We start from the raw sequence: 19,912 nt of genomic DNA on the forward strand, positions 1-19,912 counted from the left end.
CCTGTGCATCATTCTCAGCTCAGGTTCACAGTAGGCAATGGTTATTTAGAAATGTAAATCTGATATAAATGAGAACTGAGTCATTTCAGATGGCAGATGCGAGGATTGTATTTCAGGAAGCTCTTCCACAAAAGCTCCAGGCATCAAAATGCTGGCTAGTTTGGTCTACCAGTTTAAGGTGTGTGTGTGTGTGTGTGTTGATATGCAGAAATCAGCAGATGTAGCTTGGAAGGCTGTTTTATTTCTGTCTCCTGCCTTCCTTCCCTGACCTCAAGATGCTTCTCATGCACTGGTCTGACCTAGCTGTGCTTAGCTTCAGCAAAAAATGCTGCACTGTGATCCTGGGAGATGCACTGGGGTAAAGGGCTAAATGTTGCTACTTGCTGGTCCAAGCTAGCCTGGTCTTGTCGGATCTCAGAAGCCAAGCAAGTTCACCTTCAGTCCGTATGTGGCTGGGAGGGCACCTAGGAAGTCCCAGGTTGCTATGCAAAGGCAGGCAATGCACACTTCTTGCCTGGACAACCCAAAAGGGTCACCATAAATCGGCTGTGAGTAGACAGCGCTGTCTACTCCGGATCCTTGCCAGCCAGGCTTCTACTAAGGGGGCAATCTGGGGCCTGCCTCAGAGGCTTGTACCACTAATGAGGCAAAACTTTACTCTTTAGCATAAACGAGACTCATGATAGAATGACAGCATCCCTATTCCTGTCCACACTCTGGATGAAATTTTAAGTAAAACCTGGATGACACAGTCACTTGACAATGTGAAGCTAGGGGATGACCAAGTCCTTTTGCCTCCAGAGGGAGGGGAGAGGCCAGTCAGCAGAAGCCAAATCTATGAGGTGGCACCCTTTAACATCCATTTTTAGAAGGGTCTAACTCGGCACAGGATGGCACTGGAAATATGCTTCCAGTCAGGTAACCAAAACAGCAAAGGATCTTGTGACATCTTAGGATGCATCCACACATTGTTGGAGGTTCTTTTGTTGCTGCGCTATAGCAGTACTTCCCAACTGGGTACCCTGTGCAGACAAAACAGCCAAGGTGCACATGCTAAGGCACAGCGATGCTCATTGATGCAGGTGTTGTATCTGGTTCTGAGCACTGCTCCCCAGTGTAGCACCCACCTCCTATTGCAAGGAAGTGGGCAAGGATGTTATTCTGGGAGGCTTGTGAATGGCAGGTGGTCCCTGCTTTGAAATACCTGCAACTGTGAGCCATGGATGAAAATAAAGGGTCCGTCCTCTCCACCCCACCGTCCTCTGCACTCTCAGGAAGAGAACAAGCTGGCCACGGAGATGAGGGAATGAATGCAGCATCCCAGAAGCCACCCAAGTAAGGAGCAAGCTAGCCTCGGTGGGGTGATGGTGATTTTACTCCTCTTCCTTCACATTCAGTTTGCTTTGTCTTGGCATCTTGGTCTATTGGCCGAGCTACTGTCAATGGAAGAACAAGCCGGCAGGGACAGGGGACTTCACAACACCACAGCTGGCTGGCTCTGAGCAGGCTTTTGCAGTGGAAAGCCCCCACACCCTCTCCTTCCATCGCTCCCTTCTTGACCTCTCCCTGCCATGTGGAAAATTGAACCTTGGCCATCTTCCTTTCCCCTGAGCTGCAAGCCTCACACCTGGGAGTGTACAGGGAGGCAGCAAGGCAAGTAAAGGGTGTAAAGCTTCAATAGTGGATGCAAGGAGACAGCCCTACACGTTCTGAAGTACTTGAGCTAATTTTAAAAGGTTCCAGTTATATATATTTAATATCAATAGTTGTATCTTAGTGTGTGTTTGATGGGGTGGTGTTCCAGCTAAGCTCTAGTCGTGTGGCTCTTTTGGTTGACAGTGAATGTGAATTTGGCCCTTTGTGCTAAAGCACAACGATAGTGCTATAGCCCCACAATGCATCGCTGGTGCCTAATACAATCCCATTATCCCGTCAGTGGGCTGGCTCCAGTCAACTTTTCTGCTGATGAAAATAGGTTCAGGGTTTCCTTTCACCACCAGGAAAACCAAACTTTCCCAGTGATGGAGAAGCCTGCACAGTCAGTGGCTGTAACAAAGAGTATTTGGCCATATTGAACAAAAAGCTGGCTGGATCCAGCCTGGTATTGTTTTGGCTGGAGTAATTCCGCCTGAGCTTGCACTCGGTGTAGTTATAAGCATGCGCTGCTACAGCGGCAGGACCAAGACTCCAGCTGTGACTGCTAGCACCAACTGCATTTTAATTGTGGAGGAAACAGAATTTAAAAATACTACAAAAAAAATGAATGTGTCATCAAGTTGCAACCAAGCCATGGCCATCCCAGGCTGTGCAGTTTTCAAAGGAAGAGACAAGCAGAGCAGAGGTGGTTTGTCCACCTACCTGGGTGGTCTCTCATTTCAAAGAACAACCATTGGCTTCCAAGCTGTGACAAGGAAATGTACTTAGGCTCCTGCAGAGTTTAAAATTAACACACTATTCAAACCAGAGAACAATGTTATGGAAAAGGGTAGCCACTTTCTGTCTGCCATAGGGCCTGGCCAGGAAGAAGGCCTAGGAAGCTCCTGTCTGTCTTGCGGGGCTTTGATATGCTGAATCCAGACAGGTGAAATGGGTGTGTGCTTTCTAAGTCCCTGAGTAGGTGGTGGTGGGGGTTTGGCTTGAATACCCCTTTGTAGTTACTTCCAGCTCTGTGTGATTCTGAAAGGGGCATCATGCTAAAGCTTTGGGTTAAATGTAAAAAAATTAATTGCACAGAAGCTTTGCACAGATCATCCATGCTTCACCGTTAAGGGGGAGATCCTGTTCAAACAAACTACAAAGATGACCCAACTCCAATGGCAACAAGAGAAAGAAATTTTACTTAACAAAAAATACAATCACATCTTACTGGACATGTTCACGTAGGTACATTTAAACTTGCTGGGAAGTGACTGACTTCAAGTCCGACCAACTTACTACAGCTCCAAGCCCATGTATGAGAAGAGGAAACTTAGAGTGGAACCAGAAGGCAAACAAGGGGTCGGCCAACCCCCAAGGGAACCTCGGTGAGAGCATGCTCCTAACCCTTTCCCCTTGCACGCTGAGCTGCAATCTCCAACAGAAACATCCTCACCTCTTCTCCCTAGCCCTAAGGCAGGGGTAGTCAACCTGTGGTCCTCCAGATGCTCATGGACTACAATTCCCATGAGCCCCTGCCAGCATGGGAATTGCAGTCCATGAACATCTGGAGGACCCCAGGTTGAGGATCCCTGCTCTAAGGGATTATCAGCTCGTTTCTAGACGAGAATTCCCCCGGCTAGCAGACACGCCATTCTTGCACGGATGACACCTTAGAAGAGCGAGGCGGTCGGTCGGTCCTTCACCCCCGCTGCGGCTCCATCGGACGCAGGGGCCAGGCCGGGCTCGCAGGAGCGCTCGCGGGGCTCGTTGCAGGCAACCGGCTGGCGCGTGAAATGCCCAGGCGAGAACAGCCCCGTCGTCCCGAGCCCGGCGGCGGCAAGCGAGGACGAGGGAGTACGCAGGCGCTCTGTCCGCTGCGCAGAGGGCGAAGGCGCAGGGGAGGTTCCGCCTTCCCGGGGGCGCTCAGCTGAGCTGGCCAAATGTGCGGCGGGGAAGCCCGGAGGCGCCTCGCCGGGGGGGACCTCCCCAGCGCCCCGTCCCCTTCCAGCGGGCTCTCACTGCCCTAGCCGGGGGGCGGCGGCGGCGGCGGCATGCCTCCGGAGGGAAGGAGGGAGCCTCTGCTCCTCCTGCTGCTCTCGGCCGCCTTGGCGGGGAGCGAAGGGCCGGCGGCTCTCGCCCGGTGGAGCCTGCGGGGCAGCTGGCGGCTGAGCAATGGCAACGGCTCGCTGGTGCTGAGCGGGGATGTCCCCGGGTGCGCGCACACCGCCTTGCTCCGGCACGGGCTCATCCAGGTACCGATCGACGCCCGCCGGTCCGCCGGCTACAGAGTTGCTGGATCGCTGAGCCACGCTCTGCAGCCTGGTGGTAATCGCAGTGGACCTTGCAAAGGGGGGAGGGAAATGGTTTTGGTTGTTTATATATAAGTATATGTATGCATACTGCTAATTGGGTAGGAAAACAGTTGGGGGCGTAACCGTTTGGGAGGCGTGGCCATAAAAGGTGCACTTCAACGACTTTCCTACCCCCCCCCCCACAGCTGTTTGAACGGTGTATGCCCACCTTTCTCCCCAGTGTTGTCCCACTACCTCTCCTTCCTTTTGTCCTCGCAACAGCCCTGTGGGGTAGTTGCCAGCTCTGGGTTGAGAAAAACCTGGAGACTTTGGAGTTGGAGCTGGTGAGATTTGGGGCAGGGTGGGATCTCAGTGGAGTACAATCCTATGGAATCTACACACCAAAGCAGCCATTTTCTCCAGGGGGACTGATCTCTGTGAGGTTTCCTGTTGTGCATAATGGACCCGGCAGTGACTCTTGAGGGTCTGGGCAGAGGTCTTTTGCATCATCTACTAGCTATTCCAGGGGTAGTCAAACCGCGGCCCTCCAGATGTCCATGGACTACAATTCCCATGAGCCCCTGGCAGCGAATGCCGTTTGACTACCCCTGAGCTATTCCTTGTAATTGGTGATGTAAGGGATTGAACCTAGGACCTTCTGTATTTGTGTTACTAAGACATACCCCTTCAAATAAACACAGTGGATTTAAGAGTGCATACCCTCAGTCATCACAATTTTCTGTCTCCAGCACATGGGGCTACCTTATATTGAATCAGAACATTAATTTAGAACTGTTTTGGATTGTACAGCTTCAGAGCATAGGCCACACATCTGAGCCCTCTCATGCATGAAAACAATATCCTTTTGGTAGATGATATAATTGCATTCAGATGTCTTCCTCTGGACCCATCTGGCCACTACAGTGATCTTTGGAAAATTTGCTTTGGGCTTCCCTGCTTTCTAAGATTAGGTGGGTAGCAATTCGAAAAGGGTTACCGGCTCCCTTGGACCAGCTGTCAGGGAAGCGGGCATATACTGGCCTGGAGCAGGAAGGAAATAAACTGAAAATAATCATGACATGGGGACTTTGGGGGTTATGCTGTGGCTTGTGGGCAAAACCTCTGTGATAGATTTGGCTTCTACCATAGAGTTTTGCCCAAATAACAGAGCGTGGCCCTCTGTTGTCCCTGATGGGCCTATGTCATTTCCAGGTGATGTAGGCATGTTTTGTTTATCTCCGGCTTCTTGCCCATTTTGGGGGGGATACTCCCCCCCCCTTGTTGGGAGAAGCACCCAAAACCAAGGGACCCCCACATGGGAGTTAGGCATCCCTAAATCTGACAGAGGGCCTTAAAGCTCAGGGCACCAAAGCTCTGAAACTTTGTTGTCAGAATGACAAGTTTTCCCCCTTCTGTTGCCTTCTTTCCCCAAATGAAGACATTTTGTTTTGCTTGACATTCACTCAGTGATCCCGGCTTCCTGTCATTATTTTGTATGTTAGCTCTGGTTTTAATTGTTTTAATGATATGAAGATGTGATTTTTATTATATATGTTTTAATCAGCCACCTTGTTGGTCATAATGAGGGGGCGGGGTATAATGTTTGTAAAACAAACAAAATAAGCTGAGCGTTTGAAAAAGTGAGTTTTTACTTGCAAAAGCTCATTCTGAAATAAATATTAGTCTTGAAGGTGCTCCTGTATTCTTGTCTAATTTTGCTACAACACCGCTATCCCTCTGATGTGCTAAGCTTAATTTCAGTTTGCTACCGTGGGGATTCACCATGCCTTTGAGCTTCCCCCATTCCCTTTCAGGCAGAACATGGAAACAAACTACAATTTAAAACAAACCACAGTTGCCTGTGATGTCTGAATGCCTTGAAATTAGTGTGCCACCATCAAACAGGCATTCTAGAGTAGGGGAGAGTCCCAGGGGTCAATTTACTCAAGTTCTTCCTCATTCAGACCCCATGGGAAACAAGAGTTTGTTTAAAAGCCAGTAGTTTCTTATCAGGCTGAGTTAACAAAGCGAAGAGTGACAGGAGTGCAGGAGTGTGTGGGTGTGACAGGAGTGTGTGGGTGTGACTTAACACACAACGTTTGTGCTTGTCATTGCAAATTGGGGTTTCACTGACATTTCACACAAGGCCCCACATGCAGCTTGGATCTTGGGGAGAAGGGCTCTAGCCCAGCCTTCTCCCAAACATGTTCAGTTTTCAATGTGACATTTTGTTTGTGGATTTATTTGAGCTCCTGCCAGCAGTCTGAAGCAGGATGATCCATAGGCACATTAGAAGAAGAAGCTTGCCAGATTAGAAGGCTGCACTCCTAACCACTACACCATGCTGGCTCTCCTTGGTGGAAACTAGTCCTTGTGTACTACAGAAATCAAGTAATTAACACTGGTTGGCTTGGTAATTGCCCTGACCTGGATGGCCCAAGCTAGTCTGATCTCATCAGATCTCAGAACCTAATTGAGATCAGCCCCTGGGTAGGAGATAAATGGAAACCTGTCAAGGAATTCCATAGTGGCTACCCAGAGGCAGGCAATAGCAACCAGCTCTGTTTGTCTTTTGTTTTGAAAACTAGTGCCCTATCTGTCCTCGGATCACTTGGCCACAGGGATCCATGCAACGGTCACCTCCAGAATTGACTTCCGTAACTCACTCTACGTGGGCCCTTGACCTGGAAACTGCAGCTGGTACAAAATGCAGCTGCTAGGGTCCTCACAGGTACACCATGGAGGGCCCATATCCAGCTGTGCTGAGGCAGCTGTGCTGGTTGCCAGTTGTGGCCCAGATCAGGTTCAAGGTTTCAGTATTGACCTCTAAGGTCATCCGCGGCCTGGGCCTCACATATCTATGGGAACGACTACCCTCCTAGCCCCTCCCCCGCAGGGCTCTTTGGTCTATGGGTGAAAACTTGCTGGTGATCCCTGGCCCATGAGAGGTATGTTTGGCCTTGGCCCGTGCCCAGGTCTTTTCGGTCCTGGCCCCGACCTGGGGGAATGAGCTCCTGGATGAGCTGAAGGCCCTGTCGGAGCTTTCTCAGTTCCACAGCGCCTGTAAGATGGAGCTCTTCCACCAGGTTTGTGGGTGAGGCCAGGGTAATTAGACCTATCTCTCCCCCCCTCTGGACTGGCTAGAACAGGGGTAGTCAAACTGCGGCCCTCCAGATGTCCGTGGACTACAATTCCCAGGAGGGATAAAGTATTTTTATTGCGCTTTTAAATGTGTAACCTGCCGGCAAGTCAGCTTGAGTGGGAGTGGCAGGCTATAAATCAAAATTAAGAATAATAAAAAAAACTCCTACAGCAGAGGTGTCAGACATACATCCTGTGAATAACCGGTCTTCGCCTTTATTGACAACCATGTCCCTATATACTGTCCCAGTGCTGATGAATAATGGATGGTGGAAGGGGAAGAAGGACATCAGAGAGCTACTTTAAGGAAGTACTGGAAGAAGAAGAGTTGGCTTTTGGACCCCACTTTTCTCTACCTGAAGGGGTGTCAAAGCAGCTTACCATCGCCTTCTCTTCCTCTCCCCACAACAGACATCCTAACGTCCTATGAGGTAGATGGGGCTGCTGGGTGAGAACAGCAACTATCAGGGCTGTAACGAGCCCAAGGTCACCCAGCTGGCTGCATGTGAGGGAGAGCAGAATTAAATCCGTTTTGCCAGATTAGAAATTGGTGCTCCTAACCACTACACCAAGCTGGGTTAACAGCTTCCCTGACCTCTCAGATCCTGCATGGTACAGAGGTTAGGCTATAGATCTAAGAGACCCAGACCCAGGCTCAGGTTCCCTGCTCTGCCCTGGAAGCCTGCTAGGTCACTTTAGGCCTGTCACACAGACTCAGCCTAGTATACCCCATAGGATTGTTGTGAGAATAAAATGGAGGACAGGGAGGCGATGTGAGTCAGGCTGGGTCCTCATTGGAACCATAGCCACTGTGTCCACAGCCAGGGAAGGTAGAAAACGCCCCCTCCTTTACAAAAGAAAGGAGGTTTAAGAACTACCCCGAGAGATCAGCACTAGTTAGATATACACAGAGGGTTATTTTAAATAATAAGCCTTTTGCAGGTTGTTTGAATAAAGAACTTGAGAAACATGGAAGAAAACATTGTTAGAGCTCAAGATTAAATAATGTGACTGTATTTTTGTAAATGCATGGGTCTTGCAGAAATGTTTAATGCCTGTAATACTGTACTTATTTATACCAGTGTACACCACGCTGGGTTTTTCACAGAGTGTATCAATGTTGTTATTAAGTTGTTCAAGGGTAGTGGAAGATATGACTCATAACCGGATGGCTGAGCTGAAAACGAAAACTCCAGTTTAAAATGCTCGTTTTTGAGGAATTATTCAACTGGGATGTTTGGCGTAAAAACTGGTCGTTTGGTGTAAAAACATCCTGAATGTATTTAAAATATTTCTGCCCTAACTTAGCCCCAGTGTTCTGGGCACACCTTAAAAACCGTATTAGAAATTCAATATTAGCAATGATTAAACTGAACACAGCCCTTGAAAGGGGATAATTTAAACTCTACAATAACCTGGCAGTGCAGTTTTTGCGACTTTAAAGGGGATAAAGAGTTGCACCCTTCAAAGCTCACTGAACTCAGTGGGTTTAGAAGGCTATAAAAACTTTGCTTAGGGTTGCACCGTAATGCACACACAATTAGCAAGTTCTGCAGCACTGATGAGTGGAGTTTATTCATTTTTGTTTTGTTTATAATTACATTTGTATGCTGTGGCTCCCGGCTCACAACAATTTGTTGTTAGGTGCGAAATCGTGTCCGACCCATCACGACCCCATGGACAATGATCCTCCTGACCTTCCTGTCCTCTACCATTCCCTGGAGTCCATTTAAGTTTGCACCGACTGCTTCAGTGACTCCATCCAGCCACCTCATTCTCTGTTGTCCCCTTCTTCTTTTGCCCTCGATTGCTCCCAGCATTAGGCTCTTCTCCAGGGAGTCCTTCCTTCTCATGAGGTGGCCAAAGTATTTGAGTTTCATCTTCAGGATGTGGCCTTCTAAGGAGCAGTCAGGGCTGATCTCCTCTAGGACTGACCGGTTTGTTCGCCTTGCAATCCAAGGGACTCGCAAGAGTCTTCTCCAGCAACAGAGTTCAAAAGCCTCAATTCTTTGACGCTCGACCTTCCTTATGGTCCAACTTTCACAGCCATACATTGCAACTGGGAATACCATAGCCTTGACTAAACGCACTTTTGTTGGCAGGGTGACGTCTCTGCTTTTTAGGATGCTGTCTAGATTTGCCATAGCTTTCCTCGCCAGGAGCAAGCGTCTTTTAATTTCTTTGCTGCAGTCCCCATCTGCAGTGATCTTGGAGCCCAGGAAAATAAAATCTGTCACTATCTCCATTTCTCCCCCATCTATTTGCCAGGAATTGAGAGGGCCGGATGCCATGATCTTTGTTTTCTTGATGTTGAGTTTCAAGCCAACTTTTGCACTCTCCTCCTTCACCCGCATCAACAGGCTCTTTAGTTCCTCTTCACTTTCTGCCATTAACAACAATAGTTTAGCTAAGATCAGCAGAAGCCAAACAACAATTTTAGATCCCACTTGAAAACCTGGAGAGGTAAAATGGATGCAATTTCATGTGCAGTCCGAATCTCGGCTGTGTAAGCAACTAGGCGCATGAGTGCCAATCTGGCTGCACAACTTGTGTGTGGAAAAGATTCTGATATAGTGAAGACATGCAAGGACTTCCCCCTCTCTCCTGCACCACAACCAGCTACAGAGCCAAATCACTTAATGTGGATTCTTCAGAGGGTGATAGATTGTGGCCTGGAGGCAGCAGCCCACCTGCAGGAGCTTCGCGGCCCTATTTCTTGAAGCGACTTAATTTGTCAGGAGCAGCTTTTTTGCTGAAAGGATCAGCCAGCGGGCTTCTCCTTCTAGAAACATGTTAATCTGCTTCAGGTCTGAGGGCTGTTAGAGAAGAAGAGTTGGTTTTTATACCTTGCCTTGCTTCCCAAAGGACTCTCAGATTCGCATATCATTGCTGTCCTTTCCTCTCCCCAACGCAAACACCCCTGAGGTAGGTGGGGCTGAGAGAGCTTCTGACAGGGCTGCTAGGTCAGAACAGCACCATCAGGGCTGTAATGAGCCCAAGGTCACCCAGCTGGCTGCACGTGGGGGAGAAGCAGGAATCAAAGCCAGCTTGCCAGATTAGAAGCTGTCGCTCTTAACCACTTTACCACGCTGGCTCTCAAGAGCACAGTGGCAGAGAGTCTGCCTCTGAGACCACAAGAACACAAGAAGAGCCATGCTGGATCAGACTAGTAGTCCATCTGGCCCACCATCCTGTCTCACACAGTGGCCAACCAGTTATCTTGGAGGGGCCACAAGCAGGGCATAGCGGCCAAGGACTTCCGCTGATGTTGCCTCCCGGCAATGCTGCTTTGTGGTTTACTGTTTCCTTTAGCCACCACAGGTTGGATCCAGTTCAAGTATTTGAACAACAGAGAAGTTGGTGAAATTTCCACCAATTCGCTCTGTTTGTTGCAGGCCCCTGATTCGTCTGTTATGCTGTTCCTGAGGGTTGTTTGGCCCCCAGGAGTAGAATTTGGGGATGATCAGTGGCTTTCCTGGGGAGGCAGGAATGTTCTACTGACAAAAGTGCATGGCTTGAGTGGAAAATGTTGTTTGGATGCACCCTAAGGCTTGGTAACTATTGAGAGGTCTATCTGTTTACTCCCACCCCCTTTTTCAGAAGAATTGGTTCTTATATGCCAGTTTTCTCTACTCAAAGAAGTCTCAAAGCAGCTTACAGTCCCCTTTCATCTCCCCACAACAGACACCCTGTGGGGTGGTTGAGGCTGAGAGAGCCCTGATATTACTGCTTGGCCAGAACAGCTTTATCAGCACCATGGCAAGCCCAAGGTCACCCAGCTGGCTGCTCATGGGGGAGTGCAGAATCAAACCTGGAATGCCAGATTAGAAGTCCGCACTCCCAACCACTACACTACCTGTTTACCCCCCCCCCCTTTCAGTCCTTTTAATGCTCATAGCCATCCACTGATAGTGAATTCCCCGATGTCGTTACATATGTTGAGTTAAGAAGTATTTCCTTTTGTCTGTCCTTAATCTTTTACCTTACAATTGGGTGCCAGCATGTCAGAATGAGGAAGACCTGGCATCTAACTAGGAGCCTTTAAAATAGAGTCCAATCTCCAGATGGGCCCAGGGAGTTCTCCCACATTGACAAGGGATCTTCAGTCTACCAAGTTCCCTTGGAGAAAATAATTTTAGAGGGCATTCATGTTTGTCTGAAGTGGAATAGCTAAATCTGACTTCAGTCACACTTTAGAAACTAAAAATATTTAAGGGGTATGAGCTTTCGAGAGTCAAAACTGCCTTTGTCAGATACCTGGAGAAAATGGTGGCTTGAGAGGACGGGCTCTGTGACATCACATCCCTTCTGAATCCTGTCAGATCTCCAGAGATTTCCCAGCTCAGAGCTAGCATGCCCACTTCAAAAGTGGCACCGTCCTCTAGATGTGGTCCTTGACTTGACGTCCATTCTTCATTCTGGCGGTGAGCCTAAATCAGCCAGGCATGCTGCCTTTGTGAGCCAATCCAACATCCCCTGGATTGAGGCTAAGAGACCCAGCAGCTCTGAACACATCGTACTTCTCTGCCCCAGGAACCCAGAGACAGAAGATCTGAAGTCTCTGGCCCATGTGCATTAAATAAATGAAGGAAAAGTATCTGCATAGCTCCTGATTATAGGATTAGAGCAGATTTGGACCCTACATAGGGGACGGCTGCCCTGCACACATTCTACTCCCCGTATGTCTTCTGAGATTCTGCCTAGAAACTGTGATTGTATTTGGATACAAATAGCCAATTTGTGCTAAAGTCAGCCTGTGTAACAATGGTCAGATTTTATATAACTTTTTCCAGGCCCAGGAATGACAAATCAGTGGTTACCACTGGGTCAAAAACTCCTACAAGGGAGCCTGTAATGCCTCGCTGGAGCCTATGTACTATGTTGGCTTGCCTCTTGAAAAAAAGAGTATTTTGGAGAAGGGAGGGGGATATACTTGAACACATCTGTAATGGAAAAAATACACACTTGCAACTGAGCGATGGCACTTTATACTACAAGAAAATTCAGGCAATATTTTCTATCCAGTTTCCAAATTTTCTTCATGTCTGATTTAATGTTGCAGCTTGCTCTGAGACGCTTACAGCATTACATATCTTAGGAATCAACAGAATGCAAGCTACATGTCTGGCCTTAATTATTCTGCAGCTTGTAGAAATATGGGAATAATTTCCCCTTGAGAATACTATGCATTTCTGCAGATTCAAAGCTCTCTCAACAGCCAACGGAATAAACATATTTCCTTTCTGCTCTTCTGCAGAACTGAACTGGCCATTTATTCCATGAAAAACAGTTCACAGCCCTGTTGTCTTTTTTTGCATACCTGGCGATAAGATGTGCACAAATCCTGCAATCACAACATTTCGATCTGGGTAATGAAATCTGTTCCACCCAATATCCTTAACCTGATACACACCAACGCGTGGCCCACAGGATTTTCCTTGCCATGTAAAGTATGGAAGACGACTAACAGAATGCAAACAGGCTTTGGCAGTTGTGCCAACCGGTTGTTTAAATGGAGCAAAATACCAGGTCCCGAATGTCATTGTGGTGCAGCCTGCCAAGCTATTTTCCATCTGTCACAGGAATGTGAGCATCATGCTTTCCAGGGAGATATGATGAAACACCGTGTACTCTCTCCACCTGCTATTGAATGGATTGAAAAATTAGATATTAGTTTTTAGGGGGATTGTTCAATCTGCCTGCATGACCACTAAACCTACTGGCTACATATTTTGTATTATTATAGGACTCCTGTGGGTAACTCTGCTATAATATAAATAGATAAATTCCACACTCTGTTGAAACATCTCTGCAGCTGCTATTGCACTAGGGCTGTGCTGTAGCAGTCATATGCAGCTGGATTATTGGGCCTGCATAAGAAAATTCAGCTGTCAAAGGTGGCTATTACAAAACGACAGCACAGTTTTCATTGCCACATCTGCAGGAAGGAACTGTTGCTGAGTTATTAGACTGCACCTGTAGTACCATGTGCAGTTCTTGAGGCCTCACTTCATAAAGAAGGTGGGCAAAATTGAGACGATGCATAAGACAGTGGAAGGGGCTTCCTCAGGAGGCGGTGAGCTCCCCCTCACTGGCAGTCTTCAAGCAACGTCTGGATGCTTTGGGCTGATCCTGCATTGAGCAGGAGGCTGGACTAGATGGCCTGCTTGGCCCCTTCCAACTCTATGTTTCTATCTGTTTGGCATGCGGAAGGTCCCTGGTTCAACCTCTGGCATCTCCAGTCAAGGATCAGGTACGAGGTGATGCGAAAGGCCTTGGCCTGAGACCCTGGAGAGCTGTTGCCGGTATGGACAGCTGGTCTGATTCAGCATAAGGCAGCTTCACGTGCGGAACCTTATGGGTAGGTTCCAGATTTAGGGGCCCTGTTGGGGGCCCTGGGCATGTCTGTGTTGGCTCCATCAAGCCTGCGGCCATCCTGTTGTCCTTCAGCCTCTCTGCCTGGTCCAGGGCAGGAGGACCTAGTGCTGCTCGAGAGCATTGCAGACTTGCAAGTAGGAGCATTGCTGTTCTCTTGGATGGGGGAGCAACAACGATCAGCAACCATTGCTGTTTTCTGGGCAGCAAGGAAGCAAATAAGGCTCTTGGTACCACTGGCACTAGCCTACCTGCCTCCCAGGCTGCTCATCAACATTGTTGAGAGGGAAGAGGTGTTTATATCTATTTAGTGTATGCCGTGTGTTGCATAGTCAGGAGATCTGAGGATCGTCTGGCAACCAGACTAGGGACGTTCAGAAGGGGTTTTGTCATTTCCTGCCTTGGCATTGGCGTCATGACCCCTAGCGTTCTTTGGAGGAATTATCACCCAAATCCCTGGAGGTCTCCCATACAAATACTTGCCAGGGTTGGTCCTGCTTGGCTTCCAAGATCTGACTGTGGTTATGAGCCCAAACATGGCATTGTTCAGCTGTTATCATTCCCACAAAGGTAGGGCTGCCAGCCTCCAAGCGGGACCTAGAGGACAGAGAAAATGGCTGCCACAGAGGGCGAGCCCTGTGGCTTTTACCCCACTGAAGTCTCACCCCCATCCCAAACCACCACACAAATCTCTAGGCCTTTCCCAACCCAGAGTTGGCAGTCCTAACCAAAGGGGAAGGGATCACTGTAGCCACACACCAGCTACTCCTTGTGGGTTTATGAGCAGAACTCCCAAGGTCTCAGTGTTGTTTTCTGAAGCCATGACTGCCTGACACATTTGGCTGGACTGGTGCTGTGATGCAGAGCTTTGACACGCATACTGAATAAGCCACTCCCACACCACTACACTGAATAAGCCACTCCCATAACACTTTTGCAGTGGTTGGCAAGTTGATTTTGCTGTTTTACCCACCACAAGTGCATTTAAAATGGATTGGAAGTGCATGGTCCAGCGTGTGTGGAAGGGCTTTCTCAGCAAGGATCCACAGTGTTAATGGGTTTGCTGAAACGGGGCCGGTAATGCTGCCGTCCTGGGCACCCTCACTTGATACAAAGTCCTGCTGAACTTAGACCTGTGTTGAAACACAAACGGCCTTGGGCGGTGGACATGAAGTTCATGCCCAGTGTGTTGCAGAGTAAGAATACCCTTAGATCCTGAAATCACTCTCACCACGGAACCATTGGATACAGAGATAAATGGCATTGTGGCTGTATGGAGGGATTTTTGGCAAACTGTTTCATGTCCCTTCAGAAAATATCTGAAATCTATGTAGAGAGCCAGTTTGGTGTAGTGGCTAGGATTGCGGACGTCTAATCTGGCGAGCCGGGTTCGATTCTGCACTCCCCCAACATGCAGCCAGTTGGGTGACCTTGGGCTCGCCACGGCACTGATAAAACTGTTCCGACCGAGCAGTAATATCAGGGCTCTCAAAGCCTCACCTCCCTCACAGGGTGTCTGTGGTGGGGAGAGGAAAGGGAAAGTGATTGTAAGCCTCTTTGAGACTCCTTCTGGTAGAGAAAAGCAGAATATAAGAGCCAATTCTTCTTCTTCAGTAGTATCAGGGCTCTCTCAGCCTCACCTACCTCACAGGGTGTCTGTTGTGGGGAGAGGGAAGGAAAGGCGAATGTAAGCCGCTTTGATACTCCTTCAGGTTGAGAAAAGTGGCATATAAGAACCAACTCTTCTTCTTCTTCTTCTAGTAAGCAAAATAACACCCCCAGGCCCAACAACCAGAAGCCAGTGGATGCTAGAACATGAGAGTAAATGCCTAACCTTTAGGATTCTTCTGCTACCGCCCTCCCTACCCACCAACAGTATTCAGCCAGGTTCTGCAGTATTTGGCGGAACTTAATTTATTGTGTAGGGACACCCCTTCCACAAAACCCTTTGCCGTAGGGGTGGACATTCGGATGGGCCTGCGCCATCTTGAAAGCTCCAATTAGTCATTTTTCAGCCAGCTCAGGGATATTTGAAATGGACCCCCCCCCCATACGTGTGACATTCCAGGAGTGATTGTAATTTATCTCTTGGAATTTCCTGAGTGTTTTGCGGTTTTGGTGTGGGGAGGAAAGGGAGGGGAGCTGTCAGCTATTCTGTAACAGTGTCATTAAACTTTAAAGAGCCATTATTCTCTCAAGGAAGATCTGGCTTTTGAATTTGGATTTGCCTCTATTGAAAATGATGGGCCTTAGCACTTCTCAGGGTGATAAACCTCAAAAAAAAAAAAACCAAACAAACAAAGCAAAGCAAAAACAAGTACAGGTGGGAGGCACTGAAAGTAGGCCAGACCTTGGAGGCTAGGCCTAGCACCTGCAGGAAATAGACTAGGCCTCCAAGGAAAATAATAGCCTTTTAAAGTTTAAAGGGACCTTGTGTCATCAAATTGTATGGATCCAGGGAGCACTTTCTCTCTCTCCCTCCCCTCTTCTGCGGCTTTGTGTGTGTGTGTGTGTGCTTGAGGGGGAATGCATTCAAACGTTTTAATTTCAGTCAGGCTTTTTTTTTTAAGGATATGATTTTCAGGTGTCTACATTCTTCAACCTGAAAGCTGCTTCGTGAACTCCTCCTTCCTAAATTTGAGCACACTGAAAATCATGCCCTTTTAAAAACAACCACAACCACCACCCTGAGGCAAAATGCAAAAGAAATTTTTTTTGAAGTGCGCCTCCCCCATTTCTGCGCGTCTCAGCAGCTGAAGTAAAATTAAAAGAACGTGATGGCTTTTGGCCGGTCTGCAGTTTGGGGAAGTCACTGTTGAGGCTGACTGTCGGGGCGTGAATGCAGACCTCTAGCAAACAAACCTCCCCAAGGACCTTTTCCTGTGGGACCTTTGGCCCAGTTTTTGCTGATCCACCTGCCCACCCCCTCCAGGCACTGCTGTTGCCAAGTCAGAGGTGTGAAGAGGTGTGACATCAGTGCATACCGAAACCTCCCGTGTGCATGGACTGCGCAGGTTCGGTGCACTGCATGAAGGCATCTGATCTGTGCAATGTGCCATATGGGCAGGTTGTGTGGAATAATAATGCTGGATGCCAGGGGTAGTCAAACTGCGGCCTTCCAGATGTCCATGGACTACAATTCCCAGGAGCCCCTGCCAGCACTGTAGTTTGACTACCCCTGCTGTATACCTTCTCTTTGTGATCTGTACCAGTTGGGCAGGCTGATAATGGGGTGTGGGTTGTTTTTTTTTTGGGGGGGGGGTAGGGTTGCTGCGTCCCATGGTATAGAGTTGTGCTAGATGGCCTTTCACTCCTTCTAGTTTGCTGATCATTCATTCTAAAACAGTTTTGTAGACTTCCTTTAACTGAGTCTTGCTATTGGAAGGACTAAAAACACTCTACACTCAGTCATAGAGACACTGGAATGAAGGTATGCCCAGAACTGTGAATCATGCAGAGGTGTGTTGGGTAAACTCTTCTGAGGACACACATTTCTGGTGCATCCCTGCAGTGGGTGTGAGTGGATCAATGAATCACTCCTGGTACGGAGAAACAGTCAAATCACCGGCCTTTATGGGAGGCTGATTACATGCAAACATGCCCTGAGTTTCACAGGAACCTTTAATTATGGAAAGTATTTTTCACTGCCGGGAGAATGACTGATTCAGTGCTCATTTTGCCTGGCTCTTCGGAATCAAGACCAGTCTAAGCAGTTCCATTATCCTTTCCATTGTCCTTGAGCGAAGCCAATACGAATGAACCTACCTACATATTCTGTTTGCCAGGCATGATCCTTGCTTTTTTGTGCCCCTCGTAAATCCCTGCCCATATTTTATCCCAAAATATTTGGGGTTTGCCGTTTTATTTTGATCTTAACTGTGTATATTTTATCTATTATTGTAAGCCACTTTGTTTAATTTTAAAAGGGAGAAGGAGTTGATACACCATGGGTTGTGTGACAGAACCAGCTCGTTTTTGTTTTGTAAGCCCTGTTCCCCCTTGCCCACCCCCTTTTCTAGCTGGTTGCCAACTCTCTCCCTCTCTCCCTCTTTCTCTCGGGCCACAAGCTGGGAGGACCAGGGCTCCTAGCTCCCCTCTCACTCCTGAGGCCTTGGCTCTCTGTCTCCCACAGCCCCAGCAACATGAGTGCTGTGGGTACAATTTTGTGCAGGGTACACCCCTCCAGAAGAGTGGCTGCTTGCCAAGCCCCCTCCTCTGACCCTAGGTCTTCCCTTTGCACTGGGCTAGAATTTCTGAAATGGGGGAGCTCAATGTGGTCAGAGAGCCAAGATGTAAAAGAAACTGGATGAAACGCAATCCTTCTGTCCCTCTGCTAAAACATACCTTATCTGATGTTAAATACAGGGTAGGCACCTTTGCTTAAGGAGTTCCCAAAGTTCTCATGGCATTTCAGCTCACCTGGCATCCACATGGTCCAAGATGGCTGATCACCTGTTTCCCCCTCGGAGCAAGCTCCTAATTTCATGACAAAAGCCCCTTCTTTCTTTGGTCTACCTCATATATATCTCCCTGTCTCCACCCACAGGAAGCTCCTTTCTTCTAGGGATGTCTGGGAACAAGAAGCTCTCTCCTTTGAAAGGAGGTGAGCAAGGGATTAGCTGCCCTTCCCTTCTCTCCACAGCACAGAGGAAAAAAACTGTGTCTTTTGGAAATAGGGGGAAGGCGAATCTTGGGACAGGTTGCATCCCATGTCTTGCTTCCTTCAACAGAGAAAGATGCCCTTCAAGCAGGAGAACACTTGCGTCTCAAAGGAAACCTGTCAGCATCAGGAGTCATTCCTCCACTGTAGGAAGTATTCCTCCCTCAAAGGAACTCTTAGTAGAAGAGAATCAGAGGCTTCAGTGTAACTGAAAGGAGTCACAAGTTCCAGCCCCTTATCTCTAATGTGCATGCATGCAAACACGTAGGCATGAAGCACTATGAGGCGTCCTTTGAATGAGGCATCTGCCTGGTATCTTGTAAGCTGCTGAGGCTCACTTTGAAGGATGGACACTTTGGGGCAATTACCTCCCCTCCCCAAATGTATCTTTAATCTCAGTGACAAACGTCTTCTTGGGTTTTAAAGCTAGATTCAAGTGGGTAGCCGTGTTGGTCTGAAGTGGCCCAACAAAAACTGAGTCCCATAGCACCTTTAAAACCAACAAAGATTTATTCAAGGCGTGAGCTTTCAAGTTCGCATGCACTCGAAAGCTCACGCCTTGAATAAATCTTTGTTGGCCTTAAAGGTACTATGGGACTCAATTTTTGTTGAGCTTTAATGCCACTCAAGAATATTTATGATGGAAGGAAGATATGCAGTATAAAGTAGGCAAAAGTGGATGTTCCAGCAAAGTGTGGTGAGGTTGGGGGATGAGAGGTCAAGCAGCCGTCTCTGGTGTGATCAGGGCGTTTCCCCATTTTATTTGTGACATCCGGGAGCCAAGATGTAACTTAATGCAATATTAACCTGCTGTGCAGATGATACATCAGTTATTCTGCAGATGCCTCTTAGAGAAGCCACAGCAGAAAGCTATCTCTGCCTCCTTGTTTGCTACGGGAGTGCTAAATATTCCTGCCAGGGTTTATATTTAGCACCGGCTCACTAAAATATGCATTGCACTTGCACATACGAGGCTGGCTAAAGGTTTGGTTGGGTCCTCCCCTCCCCTCCTCCCTTCTATTCAAATGGCAGGTTATCTTTATGAAACGCTGTCAGCGGAGGGAGGAGGGGATGGTGCTGTGTCGCTTTCAAAGGACTAGTCATTTCGAATGCTGGCTTAATGAAGATAAAATCCCAGGGTCAACCAAGTGTGTATTCCCTCCAGGGATGCTTTATTCATGCTCTGCTGGGGCAGCGATAAGAGAATTAACTCTCGATGATTTAACCCGTGCTCTCTTGGTTCGTCTTTTCCGAGATGTCCCCGAGAACAGGGGGGGAACGGAAGGGGAGAGAGAAATGAGCATAACAGACATGCCACAGAAATGCCGACCAGTTTCCTGGGCAGGACGAGACAAGCTCGGTGCATGCTCAGTCAAGTCTCCTGGCTAATAATAGAGGCGTTGCGTTTGGGCCACGTTTTAACGTGAGGGGGAGATTTCATCAATGGAGTCGGCGCTGCTACATATCAACTGAGTTTAGTTGCGGGAGAGCAGCAGGCAGCTTTTTTGTGGAAAGGCTTGCGTCCGCTGGGGTGATTGTAGGGCACAGCTTGGGAACTGGCTTTTAAACCAGGGCTGGGGTTTGAACTGAGCAAGGTTCAGAGGACCAGTAGAAATTGGTACAGTTTATTATGTGCCTGTGCACGACGGGTCACCGGAAAAGGGGTTTCCGTGATCCTTTCCGTCACAAGGAGAATAGCAGCAGCAGCAGCAGCTTGGTGCAGGTCCCGTTTGAATGTGACTAGGATCTGCCACCTTCCAAGTGGTGGACAGGGGTCTCCTGGGATTACAGGTGGTCTCCAGATGAC

General features: G+C 48.3%; 1 protein-coding gene across 1 annotated transcript in view; it reads left to right on the forward strand.

Annotated features, from left to right (window-relative positions):
* The first annotated feature begins 3,495 nt into the window (after positions 1 to 3,495).
* Positions 3,496 to 19,912, forward strand: part of MANBA (mannosidase beta) — a 63,330-nt gene continuing 46,913 nt past the window's right edge. The window contains exon 1 of the mRNA XM_077300762.1: positions 3,496 to 3,890. Coding sequence (XP_077156877.1) covers positions 3,690 to 3,890 — 201 coding nt within the window. The 5' untranslated portion in view covers positions 3,496 to 3,689. The remainder of the gene's footprint in view (positions 3,891 to 19,912) is intronic.

Source organism: Paroedura picta, chromosome 10 (genome assembly GCF_049243985.1).
Source record: "Paroedura picta isolate Pp20150507F chromosome 10, Ppicta_v3.0, whole genome shotgun sequence".
In the NCBI taxonomy this organism is placed as follows: domain Eukaryota; kingdom Metazoa; phylum Chordata; class Lepidosauria; order Squamata; family Gekkonidae; genus Paroedura; species Paroedura picta.